General features: G+C 33.9%; 2 protein-coding genes across 2 annotated transcripts in view; one reads left to right on the forward strand and one right to left on the reverse strand.

Moving 5' to 3' along the window:
• Nucleotides 1-6039, forward strand: part of kif5ab (kinesin family member 5A, b) — a 29418-nt gene extending 23379 nt beyond the window's left edge. Inside the window, exons 24-29 of the mRNA XM_052558100.1 lie at nucleotides 426-642; nucleotides 1829-1958; nucleotides 2056-2096; nucleotides 2287-2311; nucleotides 2449-2520; nucleotides 4526-6039. Coding sequence (XP_052414060.1) covers nucleotides 426-642; nucleotides 1829-1958; nucleotides 2056-2096; nucleotides 2287-2311; nucleotides 2449-2512 — 477 coding nt within the window. The 3' untranslated portion in view covers nucleotides 2513-2520; nucleotides 4526-6039. The remainder of the gene's footprint in view (nucleotides 1-425; nucleotides 643-1828; nucleotides 1959-2055; nucleotides 2097-2286; nucleotides 2312-2448; nucleotides 2521-4525) is intronic.
• A 2854-nt stretch (nucleotides 6040-8893) lies between these two features.
• Nucleotides 8894-20681, reverse strand: LOC127960177 (immunoglobulin superfamily member 8). The gene is made up of 6 exons (XM_052559773.1): nucleotides 20309-20681; nucleotides 17295-17675; nucleotides 16299-16751; nucleotides 14252-14662; nucleotides 12685-13086; nucleotides 8894-11732 (listed from the first exon to the last, which is right to left on the reverse strand). The coding sequence occupies exons 1-6, from the start codon at nucleotides 20346-20348 to the stop codon at nucleotides 11599-11601; spliced, it is 1821 nt and encodes a 606-aa protein (XP_052415733.1). The 5' UTR covers nucleotides 20349-20681; the 3' UTR covers nucleotides 8894-11598.
• Between the last annotated feature and the right edge of the window lie 941 nt (nucleotides 20682-21622).

Consider the following 21622-nt stretch of genomic DNA (forward strand, 5'->3'; position numbering starts at 1 on the left):
TCACTGTTTTTTTTTTACTTTACACTCAAATCAAATAATTGCACGCACAAAATACAAAATGCCTTGCATCTCTTACAAAACGAAGCTTTGCATATAAGATATTTAGTATATTTCCTACCTTAAATATATCAACACTTTATTTTTGATTAGTAATATTCATTGCTAAGAACTTGATTTGAACAACTTTAAAGATGATTTTCTCAATATTTAGATTATTTGCTCCCTCAGATTCCAGATTTTCAAATAGTTGTGTCTCAGACAGATATTGTTCGATCCGAACAAACCACACATCAATGAGAGATGATTTATTCAGCTTCAGATTTCGAAAACTGTTCCTTCTGACTGGTTTTGTGCTCCAGGGACACACACGTTCATGATATCTCGTGACTGAGGAGGGTTTGGTGTTGATTTTGTTGGTCTCTCAGCTGGTTCGTGATAATGCAGATCTGCGCTGTGAGCTTCCGAAGCTGGAGAAGCGTCTTCGCTCCACGGCGGACCGGGTTCGATCTCTGGAAGACGCTCTGACAGACGCTAAAGAAGGAGCCATGAAGGACCGCCGGAGATACCAGCAGGAGGTGGAGCGGATCAAAGACGCCATGAGGGTCAGGAACGGCTTCCGACGGCCTCACGCTGCACTCATCGGTCAGTCCGGCTCCACCAATGATCTCAAGCATCCTCTTTACTATCACTCTGCATCAGATGAAGCAGCTTTCAGTTGTATAGTATTTCATTAACTATATTATACAAAAATGGACTTTATCAGATTACAGTATGTGTATTAAGTAAAGATCATTTTCCATTAAGATATTTAGTACATTTCCTATCATAAATATATCAAAACTTCATGTTTGATTAGTAATCTGCATTGCTAAGAATTCATTTGAACAACTTTAAAGATGATTTTCTCAATATTTAGATTTTTTTTGCTTCCTCGGATAGTTGTATATCAGACACATATTTGTTAAATTTCAGCATGTCATGAAATATTAAAATACTAATGATTCATCATACCATGAGATAAAATATAAAACTAGAAATATAAAAAACTTTGATTAAGATACTAGAAAACCTTTATATTAACATGATTATTAAATATGATTCTACTGTTAATTAATTATAATGCCTTATATATATTGAATAACAAATATATATATATATAATTATATTAAAAGTTATTATTGTATATTAATATTAATGTATTAATATTCATAATGTAAAAAAATTATAAGTTAAATTATTAACATTAATTGATAAGAATATAACAAACATTATAATATTATTTAATTGAGTAATTTTGTAAATTATTGATTGATTTGAATATATATATATATATATATATATATATATATATATTATTATTAAATAACATATTTATAATATTATAAACAAATGATTAATCGCATCCAAAATAAATAACTAAATGTTTATATACTATATGTGCACTGTGTATTTATTATGTATTTATTATGTATATATATATATATATATATATATATATATATATATATATATAAACACACACATACAGTATATATTTTCAAAATATTTACATGTGTATATATATATTTTTTTCATATGAATTGTATAATATATAAATATATTTAATATATAAACATAACTTATTTTTCTGAAATATATACATGCATGTGTCTATTTAAATATACATAATAAAACTAGTTATAAATAACTAGGGTAAATTAAGAATTAAATAACTCAAATCAATATTAAATATGCTAATAATACAATAAGTATATTAAATAACATATAATCTTATCATTTAAATGTAATAATGATATTATTCAATATTCTAATTCTGTTTTCCCCTCAGCCAAACCGATTCGCCCAGGACATTACCCCGCCTCCTTATCCACCAATCACATGTTCGTGCGCAGCAGGGATCAGCCAATCACGTTCAGCAATGCCATGTTCAACAGCGACACTGAAAAACCAGTGAAGAAGTGAGCAGCAGTGTTTCTGGCTCACTTTAGACACGAGTTGTGTGTATTTTTATCACCGCTGATGTAAAAGATGTGCTTCTGTGTGTCGTGTGAACAGGGCGCTGTCGGAGGCCACACACAAACCCAACATCAACAACGGTAAACACACTTTACTTCTATTACCTGAATCAAACCAGCAGTTGCTCTTTCTAGATTATGGGCTGCATGGGACCTGATTGGGACATGCACAGATGCTCCTCGCCTAATATAAAGACTAATAATAATAATAATAAATGTGTGTTATACTTGCTACACTTGTTTTAAAACATATTGCTTCTTATTTCTGCAGATGCCACAGATGTGAATGAGAACAGGTGAGCATGAGTGTGTGTGTGTGTGTGTGTGTGTGTGTGTGTGTGTGTGTGTGTGTGTGTGTGTGTGTGTGTGTGTGTGTGACTGTACAGCACTTACTGTAATACGCTGATGATCTAATGATGTTTTGTGCCATCAGCGATGAGACAGCAGAACATCTCCAGCACACACACACACTTCAAGAGCAGCGCGCCGCCTGCTGAACACACAGGTGAACACACACACACCATAGCATTTACATTCTGAACACAAAAACTAATTTCAAATGCAAACGGTCTATGTGTTTTTGTCCTGTTTTCCAGTAGAAATATTTGAATTGTGGGGAAAAAGTCAGAATTGTGAAATGAAAAGTTGCAATTATTGTTTTGTTGTGGGAGAAAAAACATTTCTTTATAAATATCTCACAATTCTATTATTACAAGATTTAGACAGAATTGCAAGACGCAGAATTATACAATTACCTTTTTATGTTTTATTTTGTTGCTAAAATAAAAACAAAAAATGTATCACAATTCTATAATTACAAGAATTAAATAGAATTGTGAGGGAAAAAGTCAGAATTGTGAAATGAAAAGTTGTAATTATTATTTTGTGATGCGAAAAAAAAACATTTCTTTATAAATATCTCACAATTCTATTATTACAAGATTTAGAATAGAATTGTGAAATAGTCAAATATTTTGAGGTGGACATTTTTTTCTTTAGAAATTTCTCACAATTCTATTATTACAAGATTTAGACAGAATTGCAAGACCCAGAATTATACAATTACCTTTTTTATGTTCTATTTTGTTGCCTAAAAAACATAAAATGTATATCACAATTCTATAATTACAAGATTTAAATAGAATTGTGAGAGAAAAAGTCAGAATTGTGAAATTAAAAGTTGTAATTATTGTTTTGTAGTGCGAAAAAACATTTCTTTAGAAATTTCTCACAATTCTATTATTACAAGATTTAAACTTAGAATTGCAAGACACAGATTTATGCAATTGCCCTTTGATGTTTTATTTTGTTGCAAACAAAACCAAAAAACATATCTTTAAAAAAATCTCACAATTCTATTATCACAAGATTTAAACAGAATTGTGAGGAAAAAAGTCAAACTTGTGAAATAAAATGTCACATTTTTTGTGTTTCTTTCTTTATAAATATCTCACAATTCTATTATAACAAGATTTAAGCATATAATTGCAAGACAGAATTATGAAATTACCTTATGTTTTATTTTGTTGCAAAAAACAAAAATATGTATCTCACAATTCTATTATTACAAGATTTAAACTTATAATTGCAAGACACAGAATTATGCAATTACCCTTTGATGTTTTATTTTGTTGCAAACAAAACCAAAAAACATATCTTTAAAAAAATTTCACAATTCTATTATCACAAGATTTAAACAGAATTGTGAGGGAAAAAGTCTGAACTGTGAAATTAAAAAAAAAGTTTTTTCTCATTATAAATATCTCACAATTCTATTATAACAAGATTAAAGCATATAATTGCAAGACAGAATTATGAAATTACCTTCTTATGTTTTAAGAATAATAATATCACAATTCTATTATTACAAGATTTAAACAGAATTGTGAGGAAAAATTTCTAAATTGTAAAATAAAAACTCCAAAGAACCTTTTTATGTTTTATTTTCTGGTTAAAAAAAAAAACATTTCTTTGTAAATATCACACAATTCTATTATTACAAGATTTAAACATAGAACTGTGAGGTAAAAGTCTGAATTGTGAAATAAAAAGTCCATTTTATTTGTGTTGAACATTTTTTCTTTATAATTATCTCACAATTCTATAATTACAAGATTTAAACATAAAATTGCAAGACAGAATTATGCAATTACTTTTTCTGTTTTATTTTATGGTTAAAAAAACTGAATTGTGAGACAAAAGAGTCACAAATACCTTCTTTATTTCAATTCTGTGATGGAAAGATTCCATAATTAAAATATTAATAATTTTTTTAACAAAAATAAATACATTAATAAAATAAGTTTATGCTTAAACCAATGCAGTCAGACAAATAATCAGTTGCTTTTTCTGACCCCATTGAAAGATATTTATTGCTTTGAGTATAAACTCAATTCTTTCGTAAGACTCTGCTCTTGCTGTAATTGTATCTTGATTTAATAATACATACTTCTACTGGAAAACAAGACAATATTCACCCTGTGGTCTTCTTTTCTGCTCTTTCTCTGCAGGCGACCTGTTCTTCTGAATCTTTCTCTGTTTATTTGCATGTTGCCTGCAGATCCAGTGATGAATATGAACTCGTCTGTCATGAAACCTCGGATCGAAGTGAACTGAAAACTCAAATGAAACGAGTTTTCAATAAACCATTTTCCACAAGCCTTTAAACCAATTACTACCTACTCTTTTTAAAGAAATAATTATTAGGAATTAGTAAAAACTACATAGACAGTGAAAGTAATTAAATAATTTAATTTAATAATTTTATTTTAATTTAATTTAATAATTTAAATTGATAAGATTAACCTAAACATTAAAAAAAAAAAAAATTGCGCATTTAATTTAATAAAAAATTTCTAAGTGTTAAAATTAAATAATTAATTTAAATTCACAATCAAATTAAAATGAGTGATTTAATTCAATAATTACATTTAATTTGAATAAGCTTTTATAATGCATTAATAAATGTGGCCCGATTAAAAGATTGCATTAATGATTAAATTAGAATTCAATAAAATAATTTATCTTTTATTAAAAATAAAATCCTATACAATGCATTGATGAATTTATCCATGCATATGACTATTTTAATGAAAAATAAGCATTTGAAATCAATTCTTTATACGGTATCAGTAGAAATATATGATAAATAAACCCAGAAACGGCGTATGATGGTGTTCGTCAATGCTGACATTAATGTGATGTTATGATGAAATCCCGTAGCTTTTTTTATGTAGCTGTAACTATTTTTATACTCATATTTAAATGACAAAATAGCTTTTGTGGGCCGGTGTGTTTGGTATGCGCTGATTTGTATGCATTATTTATGTTATTAGTATCACTCTATAAAGAAAACAACTATTATTTTACCAAATAATAACAAACTCTAGAGAGAGACTTTGACATTAAATATAAAAGTGCAAGTCAGATTGAGAAATGATCAACTTCTAAACTCGTGTGATCAGACACATCAGTAAGTGTGACCTCTGATCACATGACCTAGGGTCTCCTGCTTTGAGTCTGACCTTTGACCTCTCTACATCTCCTGATCTGCCATTCAGGATGAGACGGAGTCAGACGGAGAGTAAAAATGTAGATTTCTCTGTAACAATTCTAGACATTCTGCACCATGAATAAAAATATAAATAAATTTCAGCCTATTTAAAAGTTGTATTATATTTTAAAAACTATATATGAAATTATTATACATAGGTTATAATTTAAGTGTTGCATTTTTTTATTAACAAGTCCATAACTCTATGAAGACTTCATGCAGAGCTCCAGAAGATCTCAAGCTGGTTTTAAAAGCCTCATCTAAATGTGAATAACGCTGAGGATCTTTATAGGACACGAGGATGTGTTAGAATCTGTTTTTTGTGCTTGGTTTTTGTCGTGCATGAAGGACAAAGGGCCTGTGCTAGAACTTGACATTAAAAACCTCTCATTAAAGAGAATCACGTCTGTGTTTTTATGACTATATCTGTTGCTATTAAAAAGTTGCAATAAAGAGAATCCAGTCCATGAACTTGTGTTTTGTTATTGTAAGTATATATAGATGAATATGAGTAGATATAAAACACAGTTAAACTTCACTTGTACAAACAGATCAAAAGCATGTCCAGGTCATATTAAAAAACTAAATAAAAATAGTTTACTTGTTGATAATCACATTTCCCTCCCACATGATAAAAATAACAGTCATATTTTTAATGAGTGTTTATAGATAATTGTGTCATTATTTTTGATGATTTAAATAAAAATTGTAATTTTTACTTAAAAAATAAAACAGTATCACACATTTAGAAGAATAAGAGATTAACCATTGAGAATAATGATAAAATAAAAATGTAAAGGTAAATTATATTTTTTATGCACAATGAAAAAATACTGAAAAAATTCGGAACATTTAAGTAATCAGTTTTTTCTTGTTGACTTTTTTGGATGAAATAAGAGACACTGTCTCACTATTTCTATACAAATATATAATACAAATAAATATTATCTCGCACTGCTCATATTTTGCATGGATTATATACGGTTTAACACTACCATCTGCATTCATTACCACTGCTGCTGTTCATTGCACTCCTGTTTATATTCTGTTCCTGTACATACTGTGAGTTATAGCTTCACTTACTCTGTATAGAAAACTGTTCCTGCACTTTTGGTTTGATGCTAACTGGATTTCCTCAGCTCTGTATTTGTGCTCCGCATAATGACAATCAAGTTGAATCTAATCTAATCTAAAAAAATATATATATATATATGTTTTATGAGATTCATTTATAAACACTGGTACCTTAATATACCAGATTTTTTTTTTTTAAATCACAAAGGGTTAATACAACTTTGATCTCACAATTCAGATGTTTTCCTCTGCAGGTGTGAGACTCAGGATAGTGAGATAACAGACACGGATATTAATCATAATTCTGAGAAAAAGTCTGAATTGCTTGTTTATAGAGCGCATGTCCTCAGAATTTTGAAAAAAAATATTTTTTTTCTAAAATATTTTTTTCAACAATTATTTAGGAGTATGTTGTGTATAAAAAGTTGGAGTTCTTAAGCTTTAAATTCAATGTTTAAATTGAAGCCCATAAAAAGTCGCTAATGGCTAACAAAAAGTCTTAATTATGATTTTAAGATGGATTGAATTTGAGGCCAGAAAAAGGAAGTTCTACATGTTTCAAAGTAAAAAAAAAAAGAAAAAGAAAAAAAAAACACTTGCTGTAAAGACAAAGGAGGAAAAGTTATACAATTAAAGAAATAGACATTACAAAAACATCACAGACCTGTACCAATGGCAAAAAAAATAATAAAATAAAATAAATAATTGAAAATGTCCTCTAGGTGGCACTGTAGGATCACTTCAAGTATTCGTTGGAACGTTTTTTAATAATTAATATTATTATAATTATGTCAGAATGTTCATATATATATATTAATGAATGTAACAATGCATAATATTTTAAGGTTATAAATGCTTTTACAACTGGCCATCTAAGCTTACAAAACAAGGTAAAATATATATCTATCTGTGCATCTATATTTGTAGAGTTGATACAAAGAAATAAAAAGTTGTATGAACAATTTACTTATTTACTCAAATTTCACAAAAAAGGCGGCAAAACATTGCATGAAACATGAACATTTTAAAGACTGAAATAGCAAACAGCAAACTTTATCTGTCATGAATTTAAGATTTCCTCATGAAATAAACCATGTAAATGGTGCATTCCTCAAATAATCACAATAAATATAACAATTGCAAAATGTTAAACAAATGTTTTAAATAGAAAGACTTTAATTCTCTGTTTGCAATCATTTTTAGATCAGAGCCGAATCCAAACCACTTTTCTGTATGTTGTGGATTTAAATAAAGCATTAACCTGAATACAGCCTTCACATTTCAGTCCCTCTGGTTTGTTTAACCCCTTAACCATCCATTATTAGTTCATTACTGTGCATGCAATTCATGTTCGTTTAACTGAGATGCAGCAAAGACATACTTGTCTTGAAGTTTTGAAGGTGGAAAGACAGTAAAAATTATTTGCAGCTAATGCATCTAATATTCAGATGCTTTCATTTCTGTTTTCTCTTTGCTAGCTTATGCTGTCATTTAGCAGAAGCTTCAACACAAAGCAACTTAAAAAAGCAGAAGATCACTAGTTTAACACCACAGAGCTACAGAACCGCTGATACTGAAAGGGCAAAAGTTTCAAGAATAAACCAGAGAAGTGCAGAAGTAGAAATGCAGAAATGCAGAAAAGAAGTGAGAAGGGGAAACAAATTAAGCCTATTTCTGAATAGCATTTATATAGGAAGTATGTTTGAATGTGAAGAAGTGCTTCTAGTTCCTCAGGAATGTGTTTTTTTTTAGATGCACTGTTACCAGTTATTGGACTTGATCTGTTTTGGAAATGACTCATGTTTTTGAGCGACTACTGGCAAAAATTTTGACAAATAATTTAAGTAGCTGTTGTAATGCATTAATTATGCATTGTAATGAACCTTCTATGATATCATGAATAATTGTAGCCATAGCATTAATGCATTATAATACATTGTTGCAAATCTATAATGCACTAAAAAACAAAACAAGCATTTAACATCGAATTTATTTTATTTTTGGTGACAATTGTTTCTGAAAAGAAATAATGCATTACTAGTATTACTGATTGAACCCAAGATTTGGTGATAATAGGGTTGATTTTCAAGCAATTTTTGAAAGGCTGGGCATTTTTGACCAGAAACACCAAATTAGGTAAAAGCTTTTCAGCAGCACAAGGGGTTAAAAAAACAGTGAATGAATGCATAAAAAGATTTCTTCTGCAGTTATTGCAGGTGCATTACTTTGTGCCAAATAACAGTCCGACATCTCGTTTCAGGACGTGTTTTATTCAGGAAACTCGAGCACCATCAACACAACACAAAAACAAAACCTTACAAATGCAAGAACATACAGAGTTACAAAACCACATTACTGCATATTATATACTGCACATGAAAAGGGAAAACAGAAGTTGGTGTTTGAAACATTTGATCTTGATCATTTCAATCAGAGAGAAGAGCAGGAGGGATACAGCACGGTTTGTGATTGACAACATACAACACTTGAGCGTTTGATGCAGGATTCATGACAGAGAGAGATGCCCAAACCTGGGCCTTTGATTTGGTCGTGTTATTACTTGAGAGGAGGGAAAAACAAACCATTAAAGCATTTATTCATTTCTAAATTATCTTTTAGTTTTTGCTGCTTTTTTGCATTAAAAAACAAAAACAACAAAAAAATTACATAAGCCAATTTGATTAAACAAAATCCTTTTATCTATCTATCTATCTATAAAGAGAGAGAGACACACACGCACACACACACACTCTCTCTCTCACACACACACTCTCTCACACACAGATACACACACACTCTCTCTCTCTCTCTCTCTCACACACACAGATACACACACACACACTTTCTCTCTCTCACACACACTCACTCTCACACACACTCTCTATCTCTCACACAGATACACACACACTCACTCACACACACACACACACTCTCTCTCTCTCTCACACACACACACTCTCTCTCACACAGATACACACACACTCTCTCTCTCTCACACACACTCACTCTCACACACACTCTCTATCTCTCACACAGATACACACACACTCACTCACACACACACACACTCTCTCTCTCTCACACACACACACTCTCTCACACACAGATACACACACACTCTCTCTCACACACACACACACACACACACACACACACTTTTGCATTAAAATAAAATAAAATAAAAATAACAACAAGTAAATTTCATTAAAAATATAAACAAAATAATTCTATTAAACTGAATACAATGTAATATATTTGGACTTTCCCCCAGAGTCCTGTGTTTTCTAAAGTTTGGGCGGCTCTGGAGTAAACGCTGCAGTGTAAATGAAGAGCACAGAGAACAGATGAACACAGCGTTATATACGAGAGGTTTCAGACATTAAACAAGGATTAATATCCAGCTCTCAGCGTTTAGTCACGTGGAGTAAGAGGATAAATCAGATCTCAGCGTCTGAACGCTGTAAATAAGCAGTGAAACACACGCTCCCTTTCTCCTCAAACTGAGAGAGAGAGAGAGAGTGTGAACATCACAATCATGATTCAAGTCCATTTATCTAAGCTACCGTCTGCTGGAGAAACACCACATCCAGACATTTCTTCAAAACTCTACTTCTTCTAATGGGTCGTTCTATGAAACGCTGCTTTTTACAGCAAACTAAACAGAGAGTGTGTTAACTGCATCTCAAGCTAAATTAATAAATATTAATCAATGCTGGAATATAACTATGGCACAGGATTAGTGGGTGAGATTGCTAAAAATAGACATTTTTCAAAAATAATTCACTATATTAAAAAAAAAGAGTCACAGGTTTGAGCATGTTACATTGTATCCTTCTGCGATACAATCGAAATATCAAATATTGATTAAAGAGGAGACATTTGCTGCTCCTTGGCAGAGAATAGCACAAGATTTTAACCTGGAAACACAAACTCAGATGTTATTCAGATGTTAGGAGGGACATAAAGGCACCTGTTTAGTGGAAGGACCCAGAAAAACCCACAAAACAGTTCAATTGCAGAATAAAATCAGCTTTTAACATTGGGATGATTTTCAATTTCTATTCATATTTATTTCATGTAATTCAGATGAATCTCACAAATCCAGCAAGAAATGTCCGGGCCGTGTTAGACCCTAAAATATAAAGAAGGGGCAAGGGGGGGTCTTGTGATGACTTTATGCATTTCCCACAATATTCAACAATTTTTTTTACCTACAATATTCATTACTGTAATAAAAAAAAAAATCGAATTTTCAATTAAAAAAAATTTCAGTTACAAAAATCCACTTTTTTTTTTTTTAAATTACTTTATGTACATTTAGTACAATGATTTGCTGTACTGAATTCAAGATAATATATACACATCACAATGTCCAGACAGAATGCATTATGGAAATGGAAATTTGGTTTGTAAATTTGCTTAATTTTCATGAAAGTGTTATGAAATAAAAATAAAATAAAAATGTTTTCCTTTAGGTTTTAGGGTAAAATCTTAGCCAGACATTTCAGAGTGAATTTCTCCATTTGCATGAATGAACATAAGAATGAAGTAACTTTATGAACACGTCACTGAAAAACAAGCGTGCACTAGAGACGGATTCGCTCCCATTTCACTGGAACTGAAGGATATTCAATGCATTTCATTCTATTACAAAAAGTGAAAAGATGAAAAAAATATGGCATGCCATAAAAGTGCTGTAAAAGTGTTTTATACGAAGAAATATTCAGTTGAATTATGAGTGATTTCAGTGCTGGACATCTGTGCGATTATTATTAGTGGTTCTCCTAAACATACCTGCACTGAGTCCTTTCATTCATCTCAAGCAAATGCACAGAGAAATTAATATTCAACAGTGGAGTGAATAGAAACCGTGCAATTCACAACGTCACAGCTTGAAGAGGATTTAGATGTGTTTGTGTAAATGCAACTGTTTTTCCATGAGTCTCTCTCATCTTCCTACTTGCGTATGCGTGAGCGCTGTCTGGCCAGTCTGCTCATGAAGCAGCACGTCACAGTGGCGATGATCAGGATTCCCACGAACAGCGCCGAAGACACGCCGATCACGAGAGGTAAGAGCAGCAGATCAGTGACTGTGGAGAAAATCATTCAAAGCTGGTCAATAACGAGATGCTCGGCTAAATGTATGTTCTGTAGTGAACGCAAGAATTTCTGACGCAAAGCAAGAAAGCAAGAAATTTTTCCAAAATGGGGTTCACAAAAAATTAAGGAAAAAAGAATATATGAAATGCATTTTAGTGCTTTCAAATGTATTGTGCACATATGAAAAAATAAATAAAAGTATATAAAATAATTATATAAATATATATAATTATATAAATAAATATATTATATTCTAAAATGTATGTGTGTGTAATTATATATATATATATATATATATATATATATATATATATATATATATATATATATATATATATATATTGTTAAAAAAGTAAACAAATGGGTTAAAAAAGAATATATAAAACATATTTAGTGCTTTCAAATTTAATGTGTGCACATAAAAACAAATATAAAGTAAATATTTATATTGAAAAAAAACCCTGAAAAATATTAATATTTTATTCTAAAATGTATAAATTTAAATTAAAAAAATATATATTTAAAATGTATTAAATTTATTTAAAATGTATAACTAATATACATATATATTGATTGATTTGAGATATATTCAATACATTTTTTATTGTAATATGAAAATGTGTATTATATGGGGAGAGGCTAATTTACATAACTAGGTGCAAACCTTAGGTTAGAAGCTATTATTATTATTATTTTTTTTTTTTAATTAAATAAATAAAATTATAGATATATTTCCATATAACATTTTAACAAATTGCAAATTTTACATAAAACAAATATATGAATTTAAAGGTTAAAAGAACAATATAAACAGTAAGATAATAAAGATGCCTTTATATTTTAGAAAGAGGGACGTTATGTTTGGGAGTCCTTGGCATCTAAATCTTTAAAACCTCTTCCTGTACAGACTCCTTCCTGCTTCCTGTCGTCTGATGATCTCACCTCGTGCGTACAGGTACAGGTGAACGCTCACAGACTGGGCTTCAGCGCCGGTGCTGTACCATCCTCCTCGTGGATCCTGCGCCCAAACCTGCGCTCGACACTGATAGTGTCCCTGATCCTCCTCAGCGGCCGAGAAGATCCTCATCCTGAAGCAGCCGGTGGACACACGGTCCACGCTCAGCTCGCTGCTGTTGCTGTAGATGCGCGTCAGACCGTCGTAGCTCAGAGTCGCTAGGAGCAGGACTCCGCGGTCCTCAGAGAGAGACGGCGTCTGGAGCCACTGCACCTCGACGCGTGACGCTCCGCTTGAGTCCACAGAGACGTTACAGAGCAGCGTGACGGTGCTGCCGCGCTTCAGGAGCGGACGCCGCGGCAGATCAATGCTAGCAGACACACGCACCTCTGTACGGACACATACACATCAAAAAAACGGTTATAAACTCGGTTAGTGGATAATTTAGCAGCAAGAGCTTCCAGAAGAGATTAAAACATTAAAGTCTCATCTGTTTAGCTGCGAGTTACGATCTAAATATTCTTAAGAATTAAAAATGTGTTTGGAAGTGTGTAGGCCTTCTATGCATTATTATGCGATTACATTATGAAGATATATATTCAGTCGTCTTTAAAATTGCAATAATATTTCTTAGAGCCAAATTTTCCTAAGGTAATATATCGCATAACAAAAAGTTGCTATCATGACAGGTTTAAGTTTGATTCTTGAATGGAGGATGACATACAGCCGCAGCAGAGAGAAGAATAAAACGTAAACATTTATCTGTACCTCACATTAAAGTATGGAACGGCTTTAGTACACTTGGACTTTGACTCTATGAGCTCGTGGGGCTTAACAATAACACAATATTACACGCTATCGGTCTCGTCTAACCGATATCGGAACCGATACCGATATTGAGTATCGGATCAATTCATCCCTACTTATGATTTGAAAAAGAAAAAAGGACTGGGTGTTTTTTTTTATAATTATAGTGGCATGCAAAAGTTTTGGGAACCCTTGCAGAATCTGTGAAAATGTGAATAATTTAAACCAAATAAGAGAGATCGTACTAAATGCATGCTATTTTTAATTTAGTTCTTTCCTGAGTTATATATTGTACATTCACTGATGCTCCAGAAGGAAACAAGATGCATTAAGAGTTGGATTGCATTAACACGAAGATAGCAAAATGTTTCTTATTTTGTTTCCATCAGAAGGTACTTGTATGTTTCCCAGAACACAAAATACAATTTTTTTTTTTTGTGTTGTAGACTAAGTGTAAACATCTTTTATGTACAATATCTTACTCAGGACAGTACTGAACAAAAAATAACATGCATTTAATATGATCTCTCTTATTTTGTTAAAATTATTCACATTTTCTGCAAGGGGTTCACAAACTTTTGCATGCCACTGTATAGGGTGGTGGTGTACACTCATTGCCAACACACATTTATGTTCAAACACCAAGCAAAGGTGAATTTTGTTTCTGATCTCCCCTTTAATATATCAGCCAGCACTATTTCTATGCACTCATAAACGTAAAGCGTGCATAGACAGTTCCTGACGCACCTTCAGTCTTCAGGCTGACAGTGACCCAGTCTGACCTCTCTATGATCGTGGCTGGACTGTCCGGCGCTGGAGTCTTCCTCCCGGCGTTGACGCTCACAGCGCAGCGGTAGAGTCCGGCGTCAGACGGGTGAACGGAGAACAGGTGTAGAGAGAAGCTCCCGTCGCCCTCCTTCTCCATGCTGCCTCCTCCAGCCCTGCTGAGATCATCACCCCACACCACCACACCGTCAGGATCCACACGCACCACCTCCAGCTCTCCGCCCCCCGCCGGCCCGCGCCGCATCCACTGCACCAGCAGCGCCGAGCGCTTCCACGAGCCCACGCCGGACACCTGACAGCGGAGATGGAGCGGAGCGCCGGGACGCAGAGAGACATCACCCTCCGGGATGGAGCGAATGCTCAGAGTGTCCGCTGGGAGACACAGCAACAACAGACTGCTTATTACATTCATAATGACTAGAGCAGCACTCTCACACTCTCTGAGCTTTATATAGAGACTATCCCACACTTCTTAATGCTGCTGCTCAGGTCAATAGGTCAGTAAACATTGATGATGCACTAAAATTTAGTTGGAGTACAAGCACACAAAACATGCTTGAGAATTTTTTTTTGGCCAAAATGTTGTGATTATATACCAATAAAATAACAACAATAATAGTATTTGTATTTTGCAGTAAAATATTTTATTCAAATAGGTGGAAAATTTCCAGCAATTTCAAAAGCATTCCTAAAATTTTGCAAACTTTTTGGAAAGTTTCCATGTAGTGTTGTCAAAAGAACCGGTACTTCGGTACCAAGTCGGTACTAAAAAAATTAAAATGTGATGGTACCAGGTTTCTTTAAGTACCGGTGGTACCGAGGACCCAATGATTTTGATTAATATGCACAAGGGAGAGAGAGAGCAAGAAGCACTCGTGTTGTTTGATGACTGTGAGTGTGCGCGCGCAGCCCGGGCTCTCTCTCGTACGCGCCCTGTCAAAGACATCACTCACGATCAAATGAGGCTTTGACAGCCGCCCAAAAAAAAGATCAATGCAGAAAAACCCCTGGATTGGTTATATAACGTTGGACAGAATGTTGATTCAGCGCACATAAGGCAAACGTTTTGCAAACGTTTTTTTAGAGAAATATAAACAGGACGTCGAATCGATGCGCATATTTTGCGTCAACGTATTTTTTGCATCGACGTCATCGATGACCTCGACACATTGTCCCAGCCCTATTATAGCAATATTTGTATTTTAAAGTAAAATATTAACTCAATATTTTATATTGAAAATAGATGGAAAACTTCCAGCAAATTTCAGAAACATTCCAAAAATTTTGCGAACTTTCATATCTTTTTGGAAAGTTTCTGGAAATATACGCAAAATTTTCCATCCCTTTGCAATCCTAAATAATAATTCATATATTAATATATTTCATAATAATAAATTTTATTAGTATTTTATTTTACAATAGAAATTTTATTTGTATTTACTAATTGTTTATATTTATTAATAAAACTATAGCATATATAAATGATATAATTACTGATATCATTATTAATACATATATTTGTATATTGATAATATAACTATTTTGATTAAATTTACCCAAAAAATTTTTTTATAAAATATTAATATAACTAATAATTAATTAATATCACTAAAACTAACTGAATAGTAATGTTCGACTAAAATAAAAAATAATCAAGTATTAAGGTAAAAAATATTTAACTTTTTAAAAAAAAAATTGCTGTCTTGCCTGAAAACAGGATCATTTTCCAATGTTCTCAAATATTTTTCTATTCTTTTCGAAAAATAAAAAAAGAGAGATGCTCTAAAACTGTTTTCTATTTTATTATTTTTTATTTTATCGACTTGTTTTCTTTTTATTTACTATATGAAAAAAAAAACTTGCTACGTGTCCATATTATTTTATAAAATACATTTTAATAAGTTTGCTAAATGACTAAATGTAAATGTATTGCTCTTTTGTTGGCTTCTTTTGTCCTCATTTGGATAAAAAGCACCGAATAAAATGCCTAAATGTAAATGTTTCTAACCGAGCGGTTGAACGGTGAGATTCCCGAGCTCCATGGTCCTCTGTGCGATGCGTTCCCATTTGCCATCCGGATCTCTGATCCACTGCGCAGCTTCACAGAAATACGACCCAGAATCCTCGGGTGCCAGAGCGCTCATCTTCAGCACGTACTGATCCCGGCCTCCATCTCCTCTCCGCTTCTCCACAGCGATCTCTCCGTCTCCGTATCTCTTCCCGTAGGAGCCGCTGCGGCCCGGCGTCACACGCAGCTCACGGTCGACAGCGATGATCTCTCTCAGGTTGTGTCCCTGAGACTCCGCCCCCCTGCTGGTGCGCACGCCGAAAGTGACGGACACGTGAGTGTGCTGATCCGATTGGACGGACGCGGCGCACGTCAGCTGAAGCTCCGTGCCTTCGATAACAGGTTGGCCGCTCAGAATGCGAGAATGTGTTATAAGCAGCGTGTCGGGAATCACTGCGGAAATAAAAAACAAATTCATGAGAATCATTTATAAAGAAAATTACCTGAAAATGTTTTATAAGCATTTAATTTTTTTCAAGTCCACAGAAATTAAATTTTTTATAAAAATTTACATTTGATTACTATAATTTATGTAGTATTTCTTACTTGAATAAAAACATACTTAACCTGAAAAACTTAGTTTCATAGCTTTCTTTAGTCTATTGCATTTATTTGTGCTGTTTTTTATGGCTTTTTACTTGTGTTTTTTATGAAAATAAAACTTTGGATTGAAAAAAAGTATTTTTCTTTTTGTATATGCTGCCAATTATAGCTCTTAGAAAATATCTAAAATTATCGGTTCATATCACTAACAAAAATCGGAAAATGTGCAAAAAAATTTCAATTCGTGCATCTCTAGACGGTTTTTAATAACAGAATTATTTTTTTTGGGTGAACTATGCCTTTAAGACCTGCAGAAACCCCAATACGCATTTCCCTCATGCACAATTAATAACGTTACTTGTTTTTGTCATTTGTTTCTGATTCACCACCTACCTTTGACCACCACTGATGAGCTGTAGTTCCCTAGGAAGCGGGTGTCAGTGCTGGGCGTGTAACACTCGTAGCGGCCCTGATCGTCTGAATGCAGCCTCTGGATAATCAGTCTGGCTTTGTCGCCCGAATCCCTCTCGACTCGAACCTCGCCGACCTCCACGCGACCTTGGAACGGTGCGTACGGAAAGCCTGCATCCCGTGTGGACACCACACCGATCTGTCGACCCCCAGCATCATCCCGGTACAGATACCACTCAAAATCCTGCGTCCGCGGGCCTTCGTATCCCGAAACGGTGCAGGGAAGGGACAGGGAGAAACCTGCGACCCGATACAGCGGCCCGGCGGGAAGTGTGACCTCACGGCAAACACAGAACTGGGACTCTAAACACACAAACAGTACAAATGTTAATCAGTCTGAAAGTTAACCAACGGGATCAATATACATGCAAAGTGGTTTTCCAAATGAGGTTGATCAATTAGCTCACACTGCACAATATTTCCAACTCAAATCATCTCATTTAAATGGGAATATTGCACAAGAAATTCACACCTACTGAAGCACATGTGATGCTTGTGGTGTTTTCAAGCATCTCAATATATGAAGACACAAAATTATCCACACACACACACACACACACAGTGATTGTTCATAACGTACGGGTGTTTCTTCACCTATGCCGCTTTTAGAAACTAAACTGCATATCTTCAACTTAGTATGTGGTGCATTCTAAATATAATCTTACAAAAATATTTTAACATTTTATGCATACTTACACCAAATTACAGCTTGATTGGAAACAGTACACAATAAAAATACTGATATTTCTCTTCATATCTCCTCTCGGGAACTTGTTTTAGAAAATTAAATCATTAATAAGCCAGAATGGTTGGTTGTTATAAAAATGATGAGATTTGCAATTTTTATAATTAATATAAAGATGTATTTTCTACAATTCAATCTGAACTGATATATATTTAGTGGTATGTGGCGTGTCATGTTGGTTGTGGTTTTATTTCTGGTATATGTGTAAAGCACTTCAAATTTGGTTGTTTTATTGGTACTTTATACATAAAGTTTTTTATACGGAAGGAATCAACACATGCAAAGTAGCTGTCTGAATGAGATCAATAATTAGCACACTGTACAATATTCCCACTTAAATGAGGGCACCGTCACCGCCCCATATTCCCAGGACAGGGCTTAAGTATTGTTTATTCATGCCCACTCTTTGTTTGAGCATGCTGTAATGCGTCTCTGAATGAAAGGGTCAGAGTAATGAACACTAATCCCATTCTGCCAGTCTACGCCCATGTGTTACAACCTGTGAGCTCACAGCTGAACCTATCGTTTTCATAAGGTGTGTCATTTCGCAGACCTTTCTGAGGGTTATTTGCATACATCCTCATTCTGCTTTAGGAACCAGAAATAAACCAGACAGTCAAAACCATATTAAGCTATTGCATTACATCTGATAAATGGACATCTAAGACCTTGAAATGATTGACATGATCTAACTTTGCTGGGGTTTTTGGATCAAGTTAAAGCTCTTTGGGTTTGACATACACTAGGAATCAAGTAGTAAACTTCTGAATCCAATGCAAATCCTTCCTACACTTATTGAGCAGACTCAGACTGGTGATTGTGAATGCAGATATGTAAACAACATCTGATAAACTAAACCATTGTAAAGCGGTTGAGTGTTTACATGTTGACATGACTTCACTTCTCCTGCCACAAACCAAACCACAACATTTATCATAACCTGAAAAACAAGACAGGTGTTGACAGGTTTCCAAACACAAATATTTACCAGTCTAAACTGTTTAGACCCAAAATACCATAGTACTCAATGTAGCCCCAAATCCAATTGCTATTGAAAAGAGATCAGATTTACAAATAACGACTGTATTTTGGTGGAAACTACGGTCATTTCTGTACGTGTTCTCTGGCTGGCAGGACAGTCTAGTCTCCGTGACTCATGGGAAGCGACCACACACACATCATGACCAGAGAACAGAAGCTATAAGCGGATCAGATGCGTAATTAAAGCACAACCGGAGCAGCAGGCCAGTGGAAATCCAGCACGGATTATGCGTACATTATGATGTCAGTATAACACTGTGTGGAAATGAAAAGATTGCTGTACTGTATAATGGTACTGTGCTTTCCTGTTGCTCAAACACTAGCAAAGCCAAAGGTCATGGGTTTGATTCCTAGGAAAAGCAAAGCGAGAACTGGTCAAACGTTAATGTGTATCTTAAATGCGATATAAGTGGCTTTGGATAGAAGCATCTACCAAGTGCATAACATAATACATGATTGTATAAAGCTCCTGTGACAATGCCAAAATGAAACATCAAAATAAGGAGCATAACATAGTTTTAATCTTTCAAATATTGGTTGTAAAAATAAACTAGACTCAGGATTGATGAATTGTACACACAAAGTACATTGATATATATACGGCACCAAACGGGCAAAGCACAATGTATTTACATGATACACCAAGGTACTTCCTTAAAATATAATCTAGTAGAGTATGGCGCTTGCAACAATAAGGTTGCGGGTTCGATTCCCAATTAATGCATGAACCGATTAAAATAAATATTGTATGAAATACATGTCACTTTGGATAAAAGCCTCTGCTAAACGTGTGTATATATATATATATATATATATATATATATATATATATACTTTCATACACACACACACACACAAACATGGTATTTTATTACATATTTAAAAACATTGCAATATAACTTTGAATGACTATCATATCGCTATCCAATTGTATTTACATACTACTTCAAGAAATACTACTATAAATACGTACTACAGCTTAATATTAACCTAAAACTTTAATATAAGCGGTATAGCTTTAGAATTTTGTATTATTGTACCATCTCCAAAAAAACATGCTAGCATAATATTAGTTAGCTGGGTGTTATCGGAGGTTTGACGGGGATTATACGGAGCCGATGGACAATAAACATGAGACTGTTGAACTCACCCCACAGTAAAGCGATGAACGCGATCCACTGCGACGCCATTCCGCGCTGATCTCCGCGACACACTGGCGTTTACACCGTTTTACTATAGTAAAAACACATGCTAGCGCGCGCTGTCCTCGGGACGGTGCTGAAATCTAACATTCATGTACTCACGACGGACTAGACAAACAAACACGCGAGAGCTGCTGCTTTTTTCCCGCGTATAATGTCCCAAAGAGCGCGTGTCATAAACCAGCACTGCAATTGCGCAAACGGTTCGGTGTTCCGTTCGTTATCGATAATTTACGCCTCCTTTTCCCCTGGCGAGTACACAGATCAGGCGGTCGACAGACGGACGCTCAGCGGTCAATAGTATGTTCCTGCACAACCGGAGGCTGCAGATTCAGGACCGCAGTTCTAGGACCCTAGTTTTTCCTGACAACGCCACCTACCGTACTGACCAATATAGCGATGGCTGCAGTTTCAGGAACGCAGTTCTAGTTTCCAGTTGGTTTAGTTTGCAGTCACGTTACTTTGTATATAGCATCAATATATTAATCTCAGTAGCATGTTTTTAAATGTGATTTTTGATTCAAAATGCAGCAGAGTTAAATTACTAAGTGTGCTTTGAGTCACAATTTTAAATTTAAACATGAATTTACACAAAATATAAATGAAGTATCAATTTTGTAAAATTGATGTATATCAATGTTAAAATAATTGTAAAAAATGAAGAACCTTAAAAGTCTTGAAAAAAGTCTCTTGAATTATACAGTATATTGATTCACTTCCTTAAGGTGAATTAGCTCATTATCAGGTAAGTTAAAGTTGGAATCAGTGTATGGAGTCACTAAATTACTGCCAATATTTTAAAAGTTGTTGAGAGGCAAGACAAGACACAAGAATGATTCAAGAATGTTTATTTATATACATATATACATACATATATATATATATATATATATATATATATATATATATATATATATTATAGTTCAGACCAAAAGTTTGGGCACACCTTCTCATTCAAAGAGTTTTCTTTATTTTCATGACTATGAAAATTGTAGAGTCACACTGAAGGCATCAAGGGCTATTTGAGCAAGAAGGAGAGTGATGGGGTGCTGCTCCAGATGACCTGGCCTCCACAGTCACCGGACCTGAACCCAATCCAGATGGTTTAGGGGTGAGCTGGACCGCAGACAGAAGGAGAAAGCGCCAACAAGTGCTAAGCATCTCTCGGGGAACACCTTCAAGACTGTTGAAGACCATTTCAGGTGACTACCTCTTGAAGCTCATCAAGAGAATGCCAAGAGTGTGCAGAGCAGTAATCAAAG

This window comes from Carassius gibelio, chromosome B6, assembly GCF_023724105.1.
Source record: "Carassius gibelio isolate Cgi1373 ecotype wild population from Czech Republic chromosome B6, carGib1.2-hapl.c, whole genome shotgun sequence".
Taxonomy (NCBI): Eukaryota; Metazoa; Chordata; class Actinopteri; order Cypriniformes; family Cyprinidae; genus Carassius; species Carassius gibelio.

What these genes read in the sequence shown, in the direction of transcription:
- LOC127960177 (XM_052559773.1), bottom strand. Translation starts at nt 20,348, where the DNA reads ATGGCGTCGCAGTGGATCGCGTTCATCGCTTTACTGTGGG. An exon ending in GTTCATCGCTTTACTGTGGG is followed by an intron (nt 17,676 to 20,308) that starts GTGAGTTCAACA and finishes TTGTGTGTTTAG; the next exon opens with AGTCCCAGTTCTGTGTTTGC. An exon ending in CCTGTACCTGTACGCACGAG is followed by an intron (nt 11,733 to 12,684) that starts GTGAGATCATCA and finishes TTTTCTCCACAG; the next exon opens with TCACTGATCTGCTGCTCTTA.